At 30.7% G+C, this 24,839-nt stretch overlaps 2 protein-coding genes across 8 annotated transcripts; one reads left to right on the forward strand and one right to left on the reverse strand.

The window, feature by feature from the left end:
* Positions 1 to 127: 127 nt before the first annotated feature.
* On the reverse strand, positions 128 to 2,894 carry LOC118039740 (protein RER1A). Of its 2 annotated transcripts, none has more exons than XM_035046535.2 (4): positions 2,535 to 2,894; positions 1,356 to 1,725; positions 777 to 957; positions 128 to 623 (listed from the first exon to the last, which is right to left on the reverse strand). In XM_035046535.2, the coding sequence occupies exons 2-4, from the start codon at positions 1,703 to 1,705 to the stop codon at positions 570 to 572; spliced, it is 585 nt and encodes a 194-aa protein (XP_034902426.1). In that variant the 5' UTR covers positions 1,706 to 1,725; positions 2,535 to 2,894; the 3' UTR covers positions 128 to 569. The 2 variants fall into 2 exon arrangements, with proteins under 2 accessions (XP_034902426.1, XP_034902427.1); XM_035046536.2 differs by having other exon boundaries at positions 1,356 to 1,728.
* A 13,423-nt stretch (positions 2,895 to 16,317) lies between these two features.
* Positions 16,318 to 20,412, forward strand: LOC118039738 (uncharacterized). 6 transcript variants are annotated; one of them, XM_035046533.2, is made up of 5 exons: positions 16,320 to 16,599; positions 17,011 to 18,566; positions 18,765 to 18,790; positions 19,205 to 19,547; positions 19,640 to 19,811. In XM_035046533.2, exons 2-5 carry the CDS (start codon positions 17,147 to 17,149, stop codon positions 19,663 to 19,665), a joined length of 1,815 nt encoding a protein of 604 aa, XP_034902424.1. In that variant the 5' UTR covers positions 16,320 to 16,599; positions 17,011 to 17,146; the 3' UTR covers positions 19,666 to 19,811. The 6 variants fall into 6 exon arrangements, with proteins under 6 accessions (XP_034902421.1, XP_034902424.1, XP_034902419.1 ...); XM_035046531.2 differs by having other exon boundaries at positions 16,322 to 16,599; positions 19,635 to 20,412; XM_035046530.2 differs by having other exon boundaries at positions 16,318 to 16,599; positions 17,011 to 18,533; positions 19,205 to 20,412.
* Positions 20,413 to 24,839: the final 4,427 nt, after the last annotated feature.

The following is a 24,839-nucleotide window of genomic DNA, read 5'->3' on the forward strand; positions in this document are numbered from 1 at the left end:
GACCAGTTACGGCAATCAACATAAGGAGAGGATTTACCAACCCATTTTACGTATCAACGCAAGTACGGAAGAAATCTCAGTATCACCCAATGCAATTCGCTCCAAATATATCAGTTGGAACACGCGCTTGACCCAGAAAAAAATAAGATAAACCATTCGAATTTAAAGTTAACTTGAAACAGAGTCGTCCACTACTGTCTGTCTGTCATAACTTCCAGTACTACAGAAGCATACACTAATGGCTACAATGCCACTTTTCATGACTACCATAGAGGGAACTAATACAACGGAATCAAGCACTTTACATAGACAACATTCATTCTCAGAAACGTAAATGAATCTTCTTCGTTTGAATATAAACAATAAAGTTTCACTTCTGCAACATCAGCACTCTGCCATCATAAAATGCCAAGGCACAATTGAACTTTAGGTTTGTAAGTGCATATTAAAGTCCATCGCAACATGAAGGCATGTCCCTTAAAAAGGAAAAATCAATTGTCATGAATCTTCATGTCTAAATATCTCCTTCCATCTGGTCCTTTTCTAGTTGCCTATCAACCAGCCAGGCTTTAGTCCCCACGGGAGCCACTGCTACTTGCAGAAGATTTCTTACCACCATACTTCTGTTAAATACCAAAGAAACCAGAATGTTATCTCACATAATAGCGGTCCTACTATAAGAAAGGAAGTTACAGCAACCACAGTTATTGAAGGTGTGAATAAAAGGTGGTTGTATGGAAGAGAAAAGTAGAGGTGTAAAGCACTCGGAAACTCACCTGTTTTCCTAAACTGAATGGAATATATTTGTATTTGATCATATGTGCAATTTGGCGCCTCATTGTAAGGACAAAAAGAACAATCCAGTAACAGAGCAAAATAGGCCAAAAGACAGGAACATCAAACATGGAAAAGAAGGTCATAACAAATGCGATGACGAATGCCTTAGTGAAGGAGTACCTGAATGTAATGGCAGAAACAGCAGGTTATTGGCATGCATAGATGTATTAAAGATGGATCCTCAAAAGCAGCCCTAAGTAGTTGAGAAAAGGCTTGGGATAGAGAAACATCTGGACTTAACCAAACAAACTACTAAAAATATTTAGGTTTCCAACCACTTAATTCTTAAAAGCAAACAAGAATCTGCAAGAGCTATGAGAACCATCAATGTATCTTGCCAGGTGTCCAAGTGAATCACTCATGATTGAAGTCTCAAAAGACTACTGGGAATCATTTATCAGGTTATAAGGAACAATGGAAGCAATTACTCAACAGAACAACTGAAATGATAAGCATACCAACAGCATGGGGGTAGTTACAAGATTAAATGCCACAAGTGGCAAAATTGTTTTCATTACCAGAATTTAAACTCAGGAAGTCGGCGAATGAAGGGCTTGAATTCATCAGAACCCTTTGTTGGCAGTGAAGGACCGTCTGAAGGATCAATTTCAGGATCAACCAGTGGTGACAAAAACCCAATTAGCAAATTCAGTATGTATATTCCAAGCCCATAGGCAATGATGTAAAACCCTTGAACGTAACAAACTCGCAAGCAGTAGATAGCCACTGCAACAAGAGTGCCAATCCACCTGTAGACCGTATGAGGTGTACTCTTATCAAGATAATACTGATACATCCTCCAAACATCATGTCCCCATTGTGCAACAGGCGATGCAACCGAGGCACCCTCAGCCCCAACTCCCTCCATCCAATTTAATCTTCACAATCCTGCTGATTTGATAATACAAAACAAATTAAACCAACAACACACACAAACTCGTTAAAAAAGGAAGAAAATGCAACAAATACCACTGCCCCTATCTACATTGTATACTACCATGCTTCATTTCAACTGTAAAAGCATGAACTTGCTTCCTTTTGATCAATACCCATTCAATTTCACGAATCATAATCCAGATAAGTAATCGATTTCCAATCACCACAGAAAAAAGAAAAAAAAAATAGCATGAATCTCCTCAATTGCTACCAAAATCTCATGAAATGAAGCAATATATAAACTGCAAAACCGATAAATATTTGCCAAACTTATGTTCAAAATTTACTCCACATGCCAAAATGGATGCAAGAAACATAAAAACTATCCAACACTCACAAAACCCCTCACTTTCCCCATTTTTATGAACCCAGAGTGTGTAAAAAATGAAAATCTAACAAATTTGAAAGAAGCCCAGATAATAAATGAACAAAAAAATGCAGTTAATAAGCTTCATTTAAGCAACCAAAAAAAAAATAAACAGTACAAGATCTATGCAATCAGGAAACAAAGAAATACTCTCAAGAACCCCAAAAAATACAAGAAACAGATCTATAATTAACAGAGCATAAGAATCAAGAACCATAAACTTACGAGCTGATTGGATGGTAACAGATATGGGATTAAAGGCAGCAAAGAATCAGAAAGTAAATGTAAAAGAAAACCAAGTAAAAAAAATGAAAAAAAATGTAAGGGGAAAGAAATAAAAAAAAAAAAAAAATCGATTGTGATAGTAAAGAAAATGAAGAGAAGAGAAGCTGACCTTAAATGGACTTCTGTTTTATGGATGGCCGAGGACTGTGAGAGACAGCGGAGGAGGAACAAAGGTAATATTTGGAGGCGAAATATGTGCAGATCGATCAGTGAGAGCCAGTGCCTGCTTGCAGGGATAGGTTTGGTATTTTCCTGGTTTTTTGTCTTTATTTCTGAATTTCCATTAAAAAAAAAAAAAACCAAGAAACGAAGTAAGGGTGCTCGTATTGATTGAGGACAGTGAAGGGTGTTCGAAAGATAAGAGGTGATGGCAAGGAGAATCTGTGGGGGGACACCCCAGAAGACTCGTCCTTATTTTATTTTATTTTTCAATTTTCTTGTAATGTGTTTATCAGTCCTTGATCAATTCAGAGAGATTTAGAGCACCTATAAGAATAAAACTGTCCATTAAAAATTATTGAATATTTATGAGATAAGAAAGGACGGTGCGAACAAAGTATCTAATTGTATTCATGGAAATATTAATAATCTTAGTTTTGGTATGACATATGATGCCTAAAATAAATAATTTAGCCATGTGTTTTATCTTTTGATTATTTTTTATCTTATTTTTAGATTAATATCAAATGATTAGATCACTTTAAAATTTTAGTGCAGGAACAATTGAAGAAGAAGAAAATTAGATTAGTCATCCAAGAAACTTGGAGGCTAATAATAGTACTGAAATTAATATCAGTTATAATAGATTAATCGAAGTGAAAGAAAATGATTTATAGGAAGGCAGATAGATAATAAATTGGTAATTTAAAGTAAGAATGAAAAATGATAGTAATATTATGATAATTTGCATAAATTGATTAGTCATTTAAGAAAAAAAAAATAACTAATAATAACAATGAATATTATTATTGGCATAGATTAATTACCAAAAAATTGTAATTAATGATATCAAAAATATTGGTGTCGGCTTAAATTGATTAGTCATTTGAGAAAGAAAATGATAAATGATAAAAATAAAAATTATTGTTGGCATGGATTAATTATCATGCAAGGATAATTAATGATATCAAATGTATTAATGTCAGCATAAATTAGACACTTAAAAAAGAAAATGACCAATGATGATGATGAATATCGTTGTTGACATGAATTAATTATCAAGTAATAGAAATTAATGATGTCACAAATATTAATATCAGTATAAATTGAGTTGTCCTTTGAGAGATGGAAAAATTAATAATAATAAATATATTTGTCGGTAAGGTAAACCTCCAATTCAAATCATAAAAAATATTATAAATATTTTTTATTAATAATCAAAGGATAATAAAAAGGTTTTTTGTTTTGTTGCAATGATAAAGGAGACATTGATATATATATATTAATGCCTATATTACTTAATAAACAAAAAAGATATACAATCATGATATTAAATATCTTCTAAGCCAACCATTGTATCTTATTAATTATATGTTTATACATATGTTTTGTATTGTAAGTTCTTTCCAGACTTGTCTATATTAGTGTGAATTATGCTTGTAGTCTTTTTCTTGCTATAGTTTAGGGAGTTATATAACTCTTTTTTTAATTATTATTATTGATGTATTAGGATTGAAAACTTATTAACTTAATGATAATTTAAAATGTTGAATTTATGAATAATTTTTAGTTTATCTTTCATGGCATGTAATTTAATTAGATGGAATGTGATGCTTTTATATTTCCCTTAATTATATAGTTATAATTTCTATAATTCCATAAGATAATTAGTAATACATTATAGATATTTGTAATATATAATAGGTTTATGGAGTAATTGTAAATGAATATGGTTAAATGTGTGGGATGATTATTGATAAGATGTTTATATTGACTGATTTGTGTGATAAAAAGAATGTTTGATGCAAGTATTGATGATGTGAATAACTTGATAACATTACCAAATAGAGAAAATGTTGCCAAGATTTACAATACACACACACAGACTTTATTAGTTATGAACATATTGAATTTTAAAAATGAGACAAAACTTAAGGATGTTACATTTATAGTTTATATATTTTTATATAGCCATGAACTTTGATGTAATTTTGCTGAGTGCTAAAATAAAGTGATCAAAATATTTGCTACATGTAGTTTTAAATTATCCTAGAATCATAAATATTCTAAAAGGAGTGGGGAAATACTATTCCCCTATATATTGTGGACTTAAAGTCATTGGCATTATGGATTCACTATACCCATGAGTTTTTGTATCATTTGTTTTTTAATTTTACCTTTCAAGGGCCTAATTAGAGGCTAATTTAGCTAAAATTGATCAATAAGAGTGAAATTAAAAGACAAATGACTAAAATAAAACACACTGTTTTTAGAATTTGTTTTTTTAAATCTTAAACTTAGTCCTAACTCTATACTAATTATAACAATTAGGTCCCTATAATTTTTAAAGTTTTTTTAAAAATCAATTTTAATCAAAAACTTTTTTTTTCTTTTTTTTTAGTTCTTTGGGTTGAGAGAGGAGAAAGAAAGTTGCTGGATTCCAATGTTAGAGAGAGAAAAATATCATTAGCACTAGTTTCGACCAACAAAACGATCAATTTTTATATAAATGATTCCATAAAATTAGATAAGTTCAACTTAGTTTTTTTTACCTTGAAATGCATAAAAAAAAAAAAACACATATGAGCTCGAGAAGATTTCTGGTTTTTGGTTGACTTGAGGTTTTGGGGTGGTTTTTAGGTTTTTTAAGCCCATGAATTCATTTAACAAAGTTTCTAGTGTGTTTTCTAGGTGTTTTTGGTAGAAAATGGGTTGAAAATAGATTTATGGGCCAAAGAACATTTGACCCTGTTTTTTGGTCATCATAGTGACCGAGTTTGAGCAAAATTAGACGACGTGTCATCTAATTTAATTTGTTTAAAGAAAAATAGGACAGATGACATGTCACCCGTTCTTTTTGCAATAAAAAAAATTAAGGGTCCAAGCACACGAGCTCTTACTAAATAAGTTAGTGAGTTGGCCTAGCTTGCCAGACCCATCAATGACTAACATTTTCCTTCTCTTTTTTTTCTAATTATTTTTTATATGTTTTTTTTAAATTAATTTTTATTTATATTTATTAACACCCCTATTCTCTTTTATTTTGTTCATATAGCTTTTTTTAAATGATGATTATTTTTTAGTTATTTTGTATGCATTTGTTTTTCTGAAATAATTATTCTAATTCATCTATAATATTTTTTTATGTTTTATATAAATAAAAAGTATTTATTTTTGGATAATGTTTCTAATATACTTAACCTTATATAATATATTTTTTTTATTAAATTAATTTCACGTATATATGATTTGATTAAATAAAAATTTAATTTTTATAAACAAAGTTATTTAACACAATTAAATCAAAAACACGTATTGCAAGGTTAGATGACTTGATTTATATATGTTTATTCGATTTTTTTAATTCTCATCTTCATTTATTATTAATGATTTTTTTTTCATTTTTTTACACATATTATTCTTAATTTATTTAATTATATGTATGTATAAGTTTTTTTTATTTTATACTTATAATTTTTTTATGTATAAATACACGTGAAAAAGCTTATATATACTTTTTTTTATATAGAAAAAAAATTCTGATCATCAGTGAGCACGGGTAAAATAAATAAAAAAATAAGTGAAAAGCTGAGTCCTAAAACACTCTAAGGCCATGTTTGTTTTCCCGGAAAATAGTTTTCGGGAAACCATTTTCCAAACTTTTCTATGTTTGTTTGTCATTAGAAAAGTTGGTCAACGAAAAATACTTTCTAGTCAACGAAAAACACTTTCCAGTTAATTTCAGTCAAAGAAAAATTTGACTTGGTTTTCAGGAAAGTGTTTTCCTTTTAACTGTGTTTGTTTTCCGGAAAATGGTTTCCGGGAAATCACTTTCTAAACTTTCTTGTGTTTGTTTGCCAGTAGGAAAGTTGGTCAATGGAAAACACTTTCCAGTAAAAGGAAAATTTGGCTTGGTTTTCAGGAAAGTGTTTTCCTGAAAAATTTAGTGGGAAAACACTTTCTGGAAATTGTAAAAAATTTAGAAATGTCATTATTTGCTGATTATATTAAATTTAATCCTCAAACTTTTGATTGCTATATATATTTTGTTTTGAATATTTATTTTTCAATTTCATCTCTTAAAATTTTATTTTTATATTAACTTTGGTCTTATTTTTATAATTGTTATTTTCTTTTTCCTTATCATATTTTTATTGAAATTTTTTATCTATCAAATTTGGTCCTCATTCTTTTGATTGTTACTTATTTTATTTGAAATAATTTATGAAATGTTGATTATTATTATTTTAATTTCTTTCATCTTTCATTTTTTTTTTAATTTTTTTAGATTTGATCTCTATTATTTTGATTATTATTTATTTTATTTGATATAATTTATGAAATTATATTTTTTTTCAATTTCATTCTCATTCAACTTATTTTTAATTTATAAGATTTGTTCCTTATTATTTTAATAAACTTGAGAAAAATAAAATATTAATAAGTTATTTTCCAGCTCATTTTCCATGACATAACCAAACACTGAAAAATATTTTCCAATTCATTTTTCATTACACTATCAAAATATTGAAAAATACTTTTTCAGAATTTACTTTCTCGGAAATTCACTTTTTAAAAAAAAACTACTTTTCCAACAAACAAACAGAGTCTAATAAATGGAGAAGGGGCCAAAATTAGGTTGGGCCCTGGGGCACCTTGCACAAACAGAGCTGAGTCATTCAAGCCCATTAATGGTGGTTGCCAGGGTAAGCTATAGGCCCAACATACAGGCCATTTAATATGTTCTAATGATTTTTAGAAGCAGAAAAACGTGTTTTACCCCAGTTGTATTCTTTGTTTTGCATGAGTGTAGCCATCTTCTCATCCTTGGAAGAGTCGGATCTTCGAACAGTTTTTATGTTATTAACAATATGTTTGCAATTATAATTGCGATTGGTTCTTATTTAAAAATATATTAAGTTTTTTATGTTAAAATATTCAGAAATACATGAAAATTTTCTATACTCACTGAAAATCTAGTGTAAAATCAGATACATATTTATCTAGGAATGTGATTACGGACTACTTTTAAAGTATTTTTTTATTTAAAAATATATTAAAATAATATATTTTTTTATTTTTTAAAAATTATTTTTGATGTTAGTGTATAAAAATGATTTGAAAACACTAAAATAATATTAATTTAAAATTTAAAAAAATTAAAATTTGTTTATATAAACTTTTAAAATATAAGAATTTCAATGCAATAATTACATAGATGACAGAAATGGAGGCAATCATTTTAGCAAAACGCCAACAAATTCATTTCCATTCACAGGACCAGTAAAAGTAGTGGGATGGACACAACTTGTGATTTGAAGCGGTCTTTTCACGCCTCAACCAAATAAGCTTCGCCACTTAAATTAAGTGGTTCTTCCAGCAAATTAAATTTTTTATTTAAATTTAGATTTTGCAAGAAAAAAAAAGTGAAAAATGCCATGAAGCACCCATGAATGGTGGAGGTGAGAAGGGCATGAAGCACGAAACGCATCGACTCTTCTACTCTATTTTTTATTGATTTTGTTAATTTTAAATCTTAAGATCTATCTTTTAAGAGATTTGAAGCTAGTATTTTTCACAGCTTTTTTCTATTTATGATTTCAGAGAAAATAAAAGGATAAATATCAGCTCTAAAAAAAGTCTGGAAGAGCCATTAAAGGGAATTTAGTACAGTGGATGAATTTCTGAAGGGAAAAAAAAACAAGGAATTTTGTACAGTCTTGCACTGTTGGCTTTATATGACTGCCTCTATTGGTGAATTTCACAGCCTTGGTTTTTTTTACTTTTTGGTTTGAATCTAAAACCATAAACTTACTTAAAATAATGGTATAAATACGAATCAATTGAATTATATTAAGATTAGCATTATCTTGCAATTAGGCATTAGATAAGACTAGCATGCTATCATGCCCTAGGTCATAGGTCAAAGTAATTTTTATATTTTAAAATTTAGACATTGCTAATGTGTTTTTTAAAATAAAAATAGATTTTAACCATATATTTAAAAATAATTGCATAGTAAATGGTATTTTTATCTAATATATAAAAAGAAAACATTAGATCTATTTAGATCAACCATGGTTGACATGCAATGCAAAACTTATGAAGGATAATCTTGAAAAAAATAAACTATGAAGTTAAATCTTCCAATTAACTCAATATTGAATGATAAAATTAATTAAAAAAAACAATTTTTTTCTTAAAAAACTAAGTGAACTTAAATGAACCAACCAAACTCTTGACACAAGTTATGCATACCATTAGTTTCAATAAAAAAAAATGTTAATCATGAAGATTATTTTTCATTTAATAGATTTATATGATAACAAAACGCATGTATTTTTTTTTTTGTATGAAATATTTTTTTAAAAGGAAAAAATAACATGTTCATAGGAATGAGATAGTGAAAGAAAATAATTGATAACAAATGGTGAGATCACATGTTCCATTTCGATTTCATCATAACTATATATTATCAAATTTGAAATTTAACAAATAAAATATTTAAATTAAAAAGACAAGGTGCAATGCATCTACTAGCTCTTCCAAAGAAGTGGCTCCTCCAAATACAAATGATTTCACTCCAAGCACATTTCTTGAATAAAATAGGAGTCGTCATTATTAATATTCCATAAAATCTATTATATATATGAACTCTAGTAAAATCTTAATCCATCCCTACTTAATTTAAACTTTCAATTATTTTTCTTTAGCCAACTCACCCATTGAAGTTCTTAGGTCATTCAATTTCTCATATTCATATTTATTCTATACCATCATAATACATATTTACAATTTTATTCTCCATTAACATCATAGATTCTTCCACTATAATTTACATGTCATTAATATAATTCTACATCAATAGAAATCCTAAATAAATTTGAAATTGATTACTCTAGCCTGTTTGATCCAATCATGTAGAACATTAATTAGTATTTTTTTTTTATAACTAGAGTTTGAAAACATAGTTTCAAATGTGGTTTAATTCTTTGAAAAGATAAGATATATTTATAATTGTTCTGAAAAGAAGAAAATATAATTCAACCATTAACACTCTTAACACTACCCATTTTAAAGATGCTTGATGAAATCTATCTACCAAAATTTAGTTTAATCTTTATCTGTTTTTTAATTCATATTTAGGGTCTTATAGCTTCAAATTAAGCAAAATCAATTCCAATTGAAAGCTATCACACTTTAACTATAACACCCATAAATAACCATGTTTTAATTTCCTTTCATATCTAGAGTTTTATAGCTTCAAATTAAGAAAAATTAGTTTCAATTGAAAGCTACCACACTTAACTATCACATCCATGAAGAAGCATGTCTCAATTTTCTTCATTTACTATCTTTATTTTTAACTGAAAGCTAAATGTTAAATACATTGAGATTTAAGTTTAGCAATTTGATGAACATTCAAGTATTTCCACACCTTTTTATATTATTCATAACAATCATTCCCATTTAATACATCTTAGTGCTTCATTTAACACATAATCCTATTGAATTCAATTAATTAAATTCATTATTTACTTAAAAATTAAGTCCTTTTTTCCCTTAAGAACATATTTGCTTGATTAATTTCCAACAAGTTCATACATACTTCATGTACTACCATGCGTTCACAGTCATTAGTAATAGATTTCCACACTAACAAAACTCAAAGTTCAATTCCTTATTTCTTCAAGCCATGGCCGAATGAACCACCATTACAAACTAAGTAATTCAAAAATTATGGAATTAAAAATAAATAAATTAAGTGTGGTGATTTTATTATAGACTGTGTCCTTGTTTACAAATCATTATAGATTAGAATAGTTAATTTTTTAAAAATTTTAATTTGATCCTCAAACTTTATTTTTACACAATTGAATCCTTTGAAGTATCCGATTATTATTTTTTTCAAGAAAAGGTTGAATTGAAAGAGAGGACTAGAGTAAAAAAGGTGAAGAAAATAAGTGGTAACTTCAAATTTCATACATTTTTTTTTTATTTTGGTCCTAAATCTTTTTTGGTTTATTGGTGAGCAGTCCCTTTAATTGTCAGAAATTCAATTTGATACCAAACTTCATTTCTCTACTTTTTTTTGGAACTTTTTTAGTGAGAGGAGAGAGATAAATCCACTACATTTCAATGTAAAAAAAAAGAAGTCATCGTTGACACATATTTTGACCACAAAAATAATTGAAATTTGTGTTACCAGGTTTCATTTGATAATGAGAATCTTATAATGATTGTTTTGAGCCTTGATATTACCTAAAAAACATATCTAATTCGAGGATGGAAAGATTTATTTGGTTTGATTTTTTTATTTGAGCTTTTTTTTGGGTTTATTATTTTGTTAAATTGGTTTGTACATATTCTAAAGGTGTTTGTAGAGTATTTTTAGCTTTAAATAAGTTGAAAAATGAGTTTTTAGGGTTAAAAACTCATAACTCTGATTTTTTAGTTATAATTGTAGTTTCTGAAATTTGGGTAAATAGATGATATGTTGTTCATCTACTTTCTTTTATTAAAAAAAGATGAATGATTAGGTTGTTTGTCTTTTTAAATGAAATAAAATTAAGCACACACGTATGAGGTGTTCCTTTCAAAGGCCTCCATGTTTTTATTTTATTTTATTTTATTTATTTTTTAAATGAGCTAGACATCTGTTATATTAGATTGGAAATGTAAATGATATGTTGACAAGGATGATAAGATAGTGATGAGAATTAAGAAAGAAATTTGCCTCTCACCACACATGAGTGGTTCGGCCAAGGTAGGTAATTAGGGAGAGATATTATTTGTTTAATTTACAATCAGATTAGGGATAAAAATGAGATTAGTGTTGGTTAATGCTTTATTTTCTTGCACGTTAGGCACAAATCATGTGCCCGTGGTCGGTGATAATTAAAAGAGAAAATCCAAATGAGACAAGACATCAAATCCCTAACCAACACCCATTTCAAATGCCATTATTTTCCTTTCAATTATTGTTGGAGATCAGTAGCAAATGCTTTTCCAAAGTATTTTTTTAAAAATTTAATTTTTTTACTTTTTATTTATTTTAAATTAATATATTTTTAATATTTTTAGATTATTTTATGTATTGATATTAAAAATAATTTTTAAAAATAAAAAAATATTATTTTAATATATTTTAAAATAAAAATTATTTTTAAAAAATAATTATCACCGCACAATTCCAAACAAACCCTTTGTCGTGTGAAACGAAGCTGGTGGCATTGGAGATAAGCAAAGAAGAGAGACGGGTCATACGTGGACAAAACACAGCCACACTAAAAACTGTGTTTTTCCGGTAGATGAACCATCCACGTAGCCATTCAACCCACCAGCATATGCACAATTAATCAAATCATGTTCGAGTCGTCGTCTAACCAAAATATATTTCCTTTTTATATTTTTCCTGGGCTCGGTTCGGCTCTTCCAAGCCAAGCCTAGCCCCTTAACCCAATCCGGATTTGGCTCCTAATCCCATCGTTGATCGATTTAACAGCTCTTGCTATAATCATTTGTAACCTCAGCCCCACAACTCAGTGGATTCACCAATTAACTCTTGACACGTTCCTTCACTTTTGTCAATGAAACCCTTCTCGGAGAATATCGTTAAAGTGTTTTTAAAACTTGTCGTCGTACGTTTGCGTAGCTCTCAACTGAAAATTGTCCACTTCTTTATTTTATACAGGATCTATTTGGTATTTGCCTGTTATTATTTTTTTTTAATTTTAAATTATTATTATTATTTATATGATAATATTTAAAATATATTTTAAAAAAATAATATTTATCATATTTAAAAAAAAAACTCATAATCATGCCATTAAAACTTCAAAACTATAGTAGGAGGAGCCCCTTAATTTCAAGTATTTAAAATTAACAATTAAGTTTTTCTTTAAATCGATAAGAAAAACATGATGTGATATTATAAAATTAAAAAAACTTTAGTAGTCTATCAGCAATACTTATATCTTGATGAATTACTCATTTTTTAGTTTTAATAATTTAATTTATTTTTATTGATCATGATGACTAGTAATCGATGCCTATAATTTTTTTTTTTTGTGGATTTTAAAACTTTCTAATATTTAAGTAAATATTTTTTTTTAAAAAATATATACTATTTATTTTAAAGAAAAATTCTAAAAATAAATATGTAGTGAAAAATTGAAATTGTAGACCTCATTTCATTAAATGATTCATAAGATTTTTAAGGAATGTATAAAGATAAATAATTTTAATTTTAATATTTTATATTAAAAATCACGAGAAAAAACAAGTGGAGTTTTGTGGTTAAATACCCAAAAAAATGTAAAGCAAATGCTTTTAGGTTCTTTTAGGTTTTGTAGACATGAGTTTTATATAAAAATAAAACACCTATAAAAGACCATAATCTATCACAATAGATCTTCTAATGAATCGAGCGATTGCAAAATTTTTGTTTTTGTTTCTTAACCTAAGAATATTTCTTTTACAAAGGGCTCCACTGCTAGCAGAACCCGATGAAGACCCCTTCCAAGAGATAAGGAGCAGGCAGTTGCAGTTTATGTAACTCATTGAGTCAGCAACAGCACTGCAACTACAATCTCCACGAAGATATTTTTGAGACTTGGCTGATCCATTCCTTGACCCGCTGATGCCTCTTGAAAAATCAATGTAGAATTAATTTGATTTGACTTATTAGAAACATACCTTTTGATTTTCTTTTAAAAAAATTAATTAACCCGAATTAATCCCCTTTTCCGGAACTTGAACTTCACTCCAAATCGGGTTTGATATTGGATATGCTTCTGCATGAAGCTAATTATTAATTATAAAATAAAAAAGAAAACCGAAAACTAAAAAATATCCTTTTTTAATCTGGAAAAACATTCCCCGCACTCATGCTAAGTATCGTGGTTCCTTCAACAGGTTCAGCATGTCTTTGCATCGAAGACGGGATAGCGCGGGCAAGGATGCTTTTGGTCGGGTCGGTAGCTAGAAGATATGCTTTGATCACTGATGCGAGCACTATGTATTCGCTGAACACTGTTTCGACAAGTACTACATCGTACCTGACACAATGCTACGGGAACTAAATCAAACCAATCAAACGTCCACCAACAAATCAAGCAGATAGAAAATGTGATCTATTAATTATGCGGTTGTCTGGCTGTTGAACCCAAATAACTTTCTTGTTAACGACTACGATGACTAGAAGCACAAAACTTGAATTGTGTTTTATTGTCTTCGATAATTAAGTAATATACTAAAACGCGTAGGAAATTCACTGTAGCTAAACTGTTTTTTTTTTTTTTTTTGCTGCAGTTTTTTTTTTGCAGTTTTTTTTTTTTCTGCAGTTTTTTTTTTTTTTCAGTTTTTTTTTTGTCTGTGCATTTTTTTTTTTTTTTTTTTTTAGTCCTGTTTTTTTGGCTTGTGATTTTTATTTTTTTTTTTTTCATTGTAACAGTTTTTTTTAACGCGCAGGTTTTTCACTATGCTAAGCTTTGTTTTTTTTTTCCTCGCTTTTTTTTCTTTGTTTTTTACATATAATGTATCACTGTGCACACAGTGAAACACTTGACTTTTTTTTTCTTTTTTTTTTCGTTTTACCCATGGGTTTTTTTTTTGTTTTTTTCTTTGTGTTTTTTTTTCTTTTAATGAATTTTTTTTTGTTTAATTTAGTTTGTTTATGTGAAAAAAAAAAATAATTTAGTTCTTCATACTTTCATTACACGGATCTTGGTTTTTTTTTTCTATATTAAGCTGATTGAGAACTTAGCTTTGTAGCTTTTTTCAAAAAGAAAAAAAACACTATGAATTATTACAGTGTTTCCCTTGCATGATTTTTGTTTGGTTGCAGTCTTTCCCCCACATGTTTATTTTTTAAATTATCTTTGTTAAATTTATTTTTTTATTAATAAGAACTCTAAAATTTTTTTTTTGTTTTTTCTTCTTTGGCATTTTTTTTTTGTTTTGGTTTTTTTTTTGTAGCAGTTTTTCCTCTTTTTTTTTTTTTCTTTTTTTTACATTTTTTTTTAACACATGGGTTTTTCACTGTAGCAACTTTTTTTTTCCTCGCTTTTGTTTCTTCTGTTTTTTTTACATATAATGTATCATTGTGCACATAGCGAAACACTTGACTTTTTTTTTTTTTTTCGTTTTGCCCATGGGTTTTTTTTTTGCCTTTTTCTTTGTGTTTTTTTTTTCTTTTAATGAATTTTTTTTGTTTAATTTAGTTTGTTAATGTGAAAAAAAAAATTTAATTTAGTTATCATACTTTCATTACACGAATCTCGGTTTTTTTTCTATATTAAGTTGGTTAAGAACTTAGCTTTGTAGCTTTTTTCAAAAAAAAAAAAAAAACACTATGGATTATTACAGTGTTTCCCTTGCATGATTTTTGTTTGGATACAGTCTTTCCCCCACATGTTTATTTTTTAAATTATCTTTGTTAAATTTATTTTTTTAATATTGAGTTGGTTGAGAATTTAGCTTTAAGCTTTAGCTTTCCCCACGTTTTTTCATTATAATTATTATTATATTGTATTATATTATATGACTATTTTTTTCTTTTGTTTTTTCTTTTTAATTTTTTTTAATGATTTTTTTTGTTTGATTTATTTTGTTAATGTTAATTTTTTTTATTTAGTTATCATATTTTCATGATACGAATCTCGGGTTTGATGGACTGACCTGATTTGACGAGTTATTTTTTTCATTTAATTTAGTTTGTTAAAGTTAATTTTCTTTCTATTTAATTTCAGATTTTCATGACACGTATCCTGGGTTTGACGGGTTAACTTGGTTTGTTGGGTTAACCCGGTTAATTCTGGGTAAACCTGTCATTTTTTTTTTCTATTTAGTTATCAAACTTTCACGACGCAAATTCCAGGTTTTACGAGATAACCTGATTTAAAGGGTTAACCCAATTAATTCAATTTCTTTTTCTTTTTCTTCATTAGGTTTTTTCCTTTTTGTTGATTTTTTTTCTTTGTTTTTTTTAATTAATTTATATAATTATCAGACTTTTATGACACGACCTTAAAGCTAAACCCACATCTAATATTTTTGGATCTGGTGTTACAGTTAGGCTCACTTAAACTTGGGTCATGCAAGTTTAATTTTATTATTAATATTATACATATTACTCTTAGGTCAGGCGTTGCAGCCAAATTCAAGATTCTTGGATATAACTTTGCAGAAAAACCCAAGATTTTTTAATTTTTATTTTTTAAAATATTTTTTATATAAAAAAAAATAACCCGTAGCATCTCACGGGTATCAAAGCTAGTAGATTATATAAAGGTTGTGCATGGTTCGTTGATGCAAAAACCATACTCTTGAGGCATCGCCGCCGGCACTCCAGCCATGTTTGAAACAATTAATTATTTTACACAGTAAGTTACAATGCAATAAAGCATCAATACATACATCCATTGTTTTCAAACGACGGAGATGATACCTCTAACTAAATGGTGTTTGCCACGTAGGATTGACTCCTAGAACATTATAAAATGGCTGCAGCTTTCTGAGAATTTTAATATCCACTTAATAAAACTTTAGTTCTGGTAAAAGCTTTATTACGCTAAAGCTTTATAATTTAGGAATGACATGGAAAAAAAAAAAACAACTGTCATGTGTGATTTATGGCTGTTGCTTATTTATTTATTTTTTAAAAAAGCAAAACAGATGCCAAAATATTAAAATAAAAAAGAATAGAGGAAAGAGGAAAGAGGAATTGAAAAGTGCAGGTAAGTGGGGTCAGTTTTATGTCGTCGGCTTATGAGTCTGTGGCTAAGCAAGAAGAAAGAAAGTAAAAAGAAGGCACAGACTCGAAGCAACTCAAGCACCAACCAACCCCTCCTTAGATTCTTTCTTCTTCTTCACCGCTTCATACATCTATCCTCTCTTCTACAGACTCTCCGAAAAGGGCTTCAAGTTAGTAAGAAGTTGATCTTCACCCTAGTGATGTTTTCATCCATGGATCTATGATTACAGAGGGAATCAGAGAAGAAGTTGATAAAACTGTAAGTTTGCTTACACATTCTACCCCTTTTTATTTGATCATGAATGAGCGTGTAAGTAATATAGATAAAGTAATATTTTTTTTCGACTTTTAGGTTTGTACTTCGTAGTGTAAGTTTGTTTTAAGTGGAGATCTTTTTTTTATTATTATTATTATTTCCTCTAGTGGGATTTATTTTGTTCTTGGTTAACATGTACTAAAGTTGGATGCTTGCGGTGAAATCTTGTTTTTGTTATTTTCTTTTTGAATAAAAAGTTTGAAAAATAAAATAAAATTAGACGATTCACATGTTGTGACGCTGCTGCTACCTTTAAAGTTTGCAAATTTGAGATAATTTCGACAAATTGGGTTTATTTTCTTATATTCATTTTAATTACCTTCAGGTAGTTATGATTGCTTGTGTGGTGGCTAGGTCCATAGCCCGGTTGAAGCAGGCCATCAAAAAGTCTGGAACTTTAACATTGCTTGGTTGACTGCATCTTCACGTGAATAGCCTTGGAGGAATTCTGTGACACTTTGAAGCATTCTTCTGTAAATCTCACTTCATCATGTCTGATCGCGTGCTACAGTCATATCAAGATAGGGATGATATTCCCGTAAAGTCCACGAAGCAGCGCCAGTCTATTTGGATGTCTCATTGGACGCGCGCGAGTTGCAGGAAGGCAAATGAAGCTCCAAAACAATTAGGTCATGATCCTCCGGAAGTTGGTAATGGTAACAAATATCACAGCTTACTTAGTGGGCCAGAGATGGAAACTGGTAGTTCTAAATTTGTCACGGGACTTGGAGAAGTAAACAAGGGGAAAAGGATCAACGTCATGAACGATAACCTTACAATGAGTCCGAAAAGGTTGAGGAATGAAATGTTTGATGGACAGTCTTCTTTTGCGATGTTCAAACCTTCTCAAGATAGGGAAAGTGTTTTATTTCTGGAGAATGTTGTGTCCTCTGGCAATCGTGAAGGAGTCTTAAAGTCACGAATTGGTGCCAATTCTGAATATGATGTTTCCCTCGGGAGAAATGAGGATCACCTACCCTCAATACCGGCACAGGCTCTTCCTGAGGTGGAAATTCATGAAAGAAAATCTCAGTTTCAGGCTGAAGATCTCAACTTGGTTCCAGAGCAGCGAGTCAAGTCTAATAGTTTACTAGAAAGGAGTAGCAGAGTTGTTTCTGCACATGTTCAGGATGATTTTGTAAGGTCAACCTCAGATATTGTGCCATATGAATTTGAAGTTGGAAGATCTCCAATTCAGCCCTTTTTCTCTAGGTTAGATCACATTAATGAATCAGGCTCTACATCTTTGGTTCATGAGAAGAAAATGAATAAAAATGCAGGTCTTCTCTTTCGTGATCCCTCAACCAGCAATAATCAGCTAAGAGAGTCATTTCACTTGATGCCAAATCGTTCTGGTTTTGAATTTCTTCCTAGGCAGATCAGTACCAGAGGTGATAGCCAATTAGAAAAATTATATAATGGATCATATGCACTACCAACACTGCCCTCCGTTCATGATGGGGAGACAATGAGAATACGTACTACAATAGACTCCATAGAAGAATTTTCTAGAGGTCCTCCGACGTACACTCAGACCACTCATCGCTTTTTCATAAAAAAAAAGACTGACGTGAACTTACCTGATGGTGCTCAGATGTTTAGAGAGTCAGCAATATCCACTGAAATTAAGGGAAAAATGGTGACTGAACTCCTTGCAATATCTCCGGATTTTGGTTTCGATATCAAGCAAGGAGTGAAGCTACTACCTCTGGACAGTTCCACAGGGAGTGAAGGAAAAGAGAGCACTGGGAATTTTAGGACTTCTGCAGTTGTTAAGGAGAATGATTCATTGGCTGAAGGAAAAGAAAACACTAAGAATGCCAGTACTTCTGCTGTCAATGAAGAGAGTGATTCATCTGCTGAAACTGACACCATGGGTATGGATGCTTTCTGTGAGAACCATCTATCTGGTATGTATGGTCCATATCTTGTATGGATGGTTTAGTTAAATCTTAGACTGTAGTGTTGACAATCTATGCTTTGGAGCACAGCCCTCAAATGAAGTTGCTAAATATAATTACCTAATCTGAACAGTGTTCATGAGTTTTGTATCTTTTTAGCGTAGTCCTAGCTTGCAAATTAGTGAGTTTTTTTCTTTTGTGTTACAGGTGTGGCTTCATTGCAATCAGATAAGGTAACTTTACTACTTTCTGATCTCTAAGCTATAGTGTCCCCTCGAGTGATTTTCTAAGGTCACTTGCATTTACAAAAACTAGTGAAGGTAAAAACATTGTCTTATGCACATTGTTTATAGACAACATATTTGATCTGCTCATTTACTTTTGTTAGGTCAGCATTTCACACAGCTGTTTTAGTTGCCATTGCCACCCAGGATTTTGGTGGATTTTTTATCTTTAGGCTTTGAAATCATGCCACCACAAATAATAGTTATATTCTACAAGTGTTTTGCCTTGTTTTGTTAGTTTTTCTCTTTGGTTTAAGCCAAGGAATTTGTGTAAGAGCTCATAACTCTGTAAAAACTTCCAGAATCAAAGGCTTACAAGGCCGTCGCCTCATTTGTTCACATGATTAGTTATAAACTTTGTAGGACATCAACGAGGGCCAGAAGTTGCCAGCTTCTCAAGCTGGAATGCCTTCAGTCAGACAAGAAACCAAGGGCAGACAGATGAACACCGAATTACCTGATATAAACCAAGAACTTACTGTACTTCCAGGTTTGGCAAGGTCACCAGATAACATGGAGACAAGCACCTCAAGAACCCAGAGTTTGGATGCGGAATGCTTCCTTCCCCATGCCGAGCACTCCACAAATTCAAAATCTAGTGATTGCCCCGACACTCCTGTGAGACTGGACCCCTGCAGCAGATGGTTTAAGCGTCTCAAAGCAAGTGTTTCAAAAGTTGAAGAAGCATCATCCCACCAGAAATTTAGTAAGTTGTTCAACAAAATGCTAAGACATAGTAAGACTAGTTCAGAACCAAAGACAAGCGAGTCTGATGGTAAACTGTCTATGTCAGATCAGACTGCAGAGTTACTGAGGAATGCTGAATCCTATTCAACTGACCCAGCAAGGAAAATTCAAGAAATAACACTGTCTCATGTTTGGGTTCAGAGGTGGTTTCATAATCCATCTGCATCTCCGAAAAAGAATCCTGGAGCTGTGGCAGTTTCCAAGCCAGAGAGTTCAGAGGCAGCACTAGACTTCCAGAAGAAGCAGTTTCCTAGCACTGCTGCCATGGCTCTGATGGGGAAGGCCATGAATGGTTTTTGTCCATGTGAATACAGAAAAAGTGGGTCTTCTGTAGTCTGGAATACCAAGTGATTCAGGGACAAGCTTTCTTAAGAAAATGCTAGGAATGGAAAGTGAGATGGGCAGTGCGCAGGATGTGCTGGTTATCTTACTGGTTGCCATTAGCGCAGCAAGTTGAAATCTTTGACGATCAATCCTCCATCAGATCAATGGACTGCAGACGAATTTTGTATAGCCTGAATGTTGCTTTGGTATTTATCCTGCCTGAAATTGTTTACATTGCTTGCTTTCCTCCTATGATCAGAATAGGTATTGTCGATGGAACTTGTGTGAGAGATTTGACAGAGGTCTTGTTTAGGTTGAGAAAGGGGCAACCCAGCCTCTGCTGCTTTTCATAGTGCAAATCTGAGAGGACTTGACCGCACTCGAGCATGCCCCTATTGACCCTCCATATGTACTGCAAGCAAACTGGAGTAATGCTGTAATATCTGGAACCAGAAGCTAAAAATAAAAGATTTAACTGGAGGGGATTGTACTTCTTCAAACTTAGATGCTTAATAATTATTTACACACATGCAGTTACATGCAGAAATACATCACCATACCTCACATCAGCTGTACTTGTCATGCATACACAAGTATGGTCTTTGGCTTTTGATATTTTAATGTGATCTACTTGAGTGGGGCTGTCATATCCTGCATTAGGCTGAAAATGGAAGAATAATGCATGAATAGAAGAGAGAAGAACAACCTGGGTGTTTCAATTTTCCTTCCATATTCTCTCAGAACAGTGTTTTTCATTCCTCTGAGCTTTGATATGCAATTGCGTTTCTCAGAGTTCATCTTCTAAGAGGCAGTCGTGTCTGACATTTAGGTTTGTTCTTTATTGTGCTGTCCGGGTGTCTTTATCTTTTTGATTATGCCACGAGCTGGGAGCTATAAAACGCAGGCCTTCCAATTCATGAGTGAACCTTTCCCTTAAGATATAATTCTTCTCTACTGTCTCCTAATCCAAGTTTGAGCATTTCTAATAAAAGAAATATTGTGCACAATTAATATTTAGTTGAATGGAGTTGCTTTCTCTAGTTCTCTCTCACATGGACTGAGAGATCAGAAGAAAAAAAGAGTTGCAGGAAAATTCAAAATTCGTTTTATAATGTATCAATACAAGTCTGTAATATATTCTTGATTATTCCTGAAATAACATTGAATGAGAGATCATGGATTTATTGAGTGTTTTCATATATAACAAAAGTTGCAATCGTCTCTAAATTAATTATTCCTGTGGGGTTTGAAAATAATATTAACCCGAAGATTTTTAAAGCAAGTATTCTACTATTTTCTTCAACAAATCTAGATTTATTCTTCTTCTTTTTGAATACCTTTTTTATTATCTTTTATTTTAGTCTTGTAACACTTTTCTCTAATATCTTATAGGGATCTAGAACCTTGATCAATTCAGCCAATTCAGTTAACACTTTATCATGCATTTAGTGGAAGTACACTTTGTATAGATTTTGAGGGAATTTAGTTAGAAAACCATACTCTTTCAAGGTAGGACACATGTTTATATTCTCAAAAGTAGGATACTTGCTCTCCAAAAAAATATATCAAGGCTTTAATTGTTAAATTTTGCACTGACGCCTTCGTAATTTCCTCTCATATTTCTTCAAAAACTCATCCTCGTGAATGCTTTTCATGTGTGAGATGAGCTTCTTCAAGTTGTTTCTGGAGCAACTCACATTTTTTATGGGTAGCAATTTACTATCATCCAATCTTAGGCAATCCCCCCTTCTAACAACTGTAAGGATTTAGAATTCAGCCCGTATTCAACAGAGTTCATCTCTTTAATGGTGTCCATGTTATCAGCTTTAAGTCCAACAATTCAAGATGCTTTTTAGGGTTAAGCATGTATTAATACAACAATGTTTATTTATGAAACATGTAGACTATAGGCAGATTCTATGTCCTTTTATGCGAGACATTGAGGTAGGCACTATCTAGACTTAAAAGGATCTTTTACTGTCCCAATGATTACCCTTGTAAAGGTAATATAGGGGCTCGGTAGGTGGTGAAATGGTACATATATCAATCACTACTAGTCTAAACACTCAACAAAGAGTCGGATGGTTTCATGAACTTAAACCTTGACTGAAAGTCATAGGGTAATCCACTACTCTCTCACCTAACCTCAAGTTTCCATATGTATGCATTCTAGAGCGATATATCACAAATAAACTAGTGATGCACGAAGACATTCATCGATATCTAACATATATGCACAAGCAAGATTAAAACACTAAAGCATAAATAAGAAAAAAAATTCAAATGCAAAAATTTAAATACATCAGGTCACATAAACCACATAAAACACACAAATCCTAGTCCAAAACTACCAAAAATATACAATCCCGAGTGGAGTCGTTATTTTATTGCATGTGTACACACAACGTTGTGGCGTCGGGATCAAGGAGTTGCCACCTAAATTTAGCATTCTAGACCTCTAAACACATTGCTATTAGTTATCACAAACAACATTACCAATATCAAGCATAGTTGAATCTAAAGAACTAATAAATAACATCAAATAATCAATAAGATGCATGAAGTTTCAATTTCTAAAACTGCCAAATCTTATCTAGCTTACATATTTATGCAATTTGGATTCAAAATTAGTTTCCTAAACATATTTTGGTCATGAACAAGCCTTGTAAACATAGGATCAACAACATTGCTTTACAATGAATTAATCAAACAAAACAAAACAACCCAACATTGTTTTATCAAAACTAACCTAACTAGAAAGCTTTTGGCACATTAAAAACATCAAACACACCCTAAAAACAAATATTAAAATGTAGAATCAAGATCACAACAACAAAAAATACAAATATAACCCTTACTGATAAAAAAAATATTCATATTGTCTCAAGGAAATATCAAGAACAGGATCTTCGATCGGTGGAGCTCATTCGACTAGAGAAGAAGGTAATTAAAATCTCACTTACAACTTATGAGGTTAAATTTAAACTTTTGGTTGTAATTATGAATGCTAAGTATGAAAGTAATATGGATGAATCGTAAATATGATGTGAAATCAATGTAATTGAGTTGTTTTTGCAATGAGTGAAAGCCAATGTTGGAATCATATTTGAAGTTTTTCAGAAATAAATGAGATGTAGTTGATTTTGTAATTAGCGAAAGCCAATATTAGAATTGTTTATGAAGTTTTTCAAAAACAATGAGATAGAGTTGCTTTCACAATAAGCGAAAGCCAATATCAGAAACCAATGAATTTGAGCTGCTTTCACAATGAGTGAAAGTCAATGTTGGGATCGTTTTTGAAGTTTTCAGAAACTAATAAATTTGATTTGCTTTTGCAATGAGTGAAAGCCAGTGTTGAGATTGTTTCCAAAGTTTTCGGAAACTAATGAATTTGAGTTGCTTTCACAATGGATGAGAAAGCCAATGTTGAGATCGTTTCCAAACTTTTTGGAAACCAATGAATTTGAATTGTTTTCACAATGGATGGAAGCCAATGTTGAGATCATTCTGAATTTTTTGCAAACCAAATGAAATTGGGTTAATTTCACAATGAGAGAAAGCTAATGGTGATATTGTTTCTGAAGTTTTTCGGAAACCAATGTAATGAAGTTGTTTTCACAATAAGCAAAAGCCAATGTTAGGACCATTACCGAAGTTTTTAGAAACCATGTAATTGAGGTTCTTTTTGAAATATACAAAAGCTCAATGTTAGGAATGTTCTCCCTAGATTGGTAAAAATCAATAGGGGGAGATGAGTTGTCGAAATAAAACTAGTATGGCGAAGTCTTCGTAAATTTTTTATGATTAAGTATATTCTGGTTGTTTTATGAATGGATGTGTAAATGTCATGTGTATTATTATGGAAGTGTAACCATCATTCATGAAATCTTCTAATGGATTGTATAGGTATAATAAGTACCCTCATCGTATATACTGAGGAGTAAAACTGTGTTTGAAATACAAATTTATGCTTAATTAATCTTTGTTGCAAGAACTCTATGTATTGGTGGACCAAGTAATTATGTGGTAGATGTACTTTAGGATTTCAAAACTTTCATTGTGCATGTAATTAATTTTGTAAACTAAACTAAAAACTCTTTCTATTACCTCTCTTTTTCAATGACATTGTCATATCTATGTGGATTTATGTAATGAAATCCTTAAGTAAAATATTTTATGTAAGATGACATTTATGTACTTTCCATATAAATTTTCATGTGTTTAAATTATGCTCCTTTATCTATATATATCTCAAAATCAGTAGGTATGTGTGATTTAACATGTTCCTTTCCTAGCAATTATTTATAGTTAAATTCTTGTGAATGAATATGGTGTTGTTATCAAAAGGTGATATATATATATGAGGTTGAGATTGACTTGTGGTTAAGATGATATGGAATAAGTTCTAAGATAAATGGTCTATGTGGTTATAATAATTGTGCAATGAAGGAATTAGTCAATAACTTGGTATGCCTATTTATAAAGAAAACTCTGTCAAAATTTCTTTAGAACTGTTTATCAATAGAGGAATATGATTATATGTATAAATACAAAAACAATACCACAAAAAAAGTCACAAACAAAATACATACTCAGTTTAAAATGTGAAATCACTGTAGTATTTCCATATTTAATATCCTCTAAAGGATTGGGGTGTTACAAGTTGGAATCTCTGTGCTTGGCTTGTTTTGTAGTGGTGGTTTTGGTTTTGAGGATTTTAGTGATTTTGCCAAACTTAGAGACCAATGAGTTGTTTTTGGGCCATTTTGTTTTGAGAGAAATGTGGTCAACCCTTGATAAGAACCTATTGAGAAAGTTTTGAGTGTGAACACACGAAAAAAGTTAGTGGTTTTGCCAAATGGATGTCATTGTCATGACTAATTGGGTTGATCATTTTCAAGGCCTCATTAGAGCAACTTCAATGTGA

The sequence above is a fragment of the Populus alba genome, chromosome 4 (assembly GCF_005239225.2).
Source record: "Populus alba chromosome 4, ASM523922v2, whole genome shotgun sequence".
Lineage (NCBI taxonomy): Eukaryota > Viridiplantae > Streptophyta > Magnoliopsida > Malpighiales > Salicaceae > Populus > Populus alba.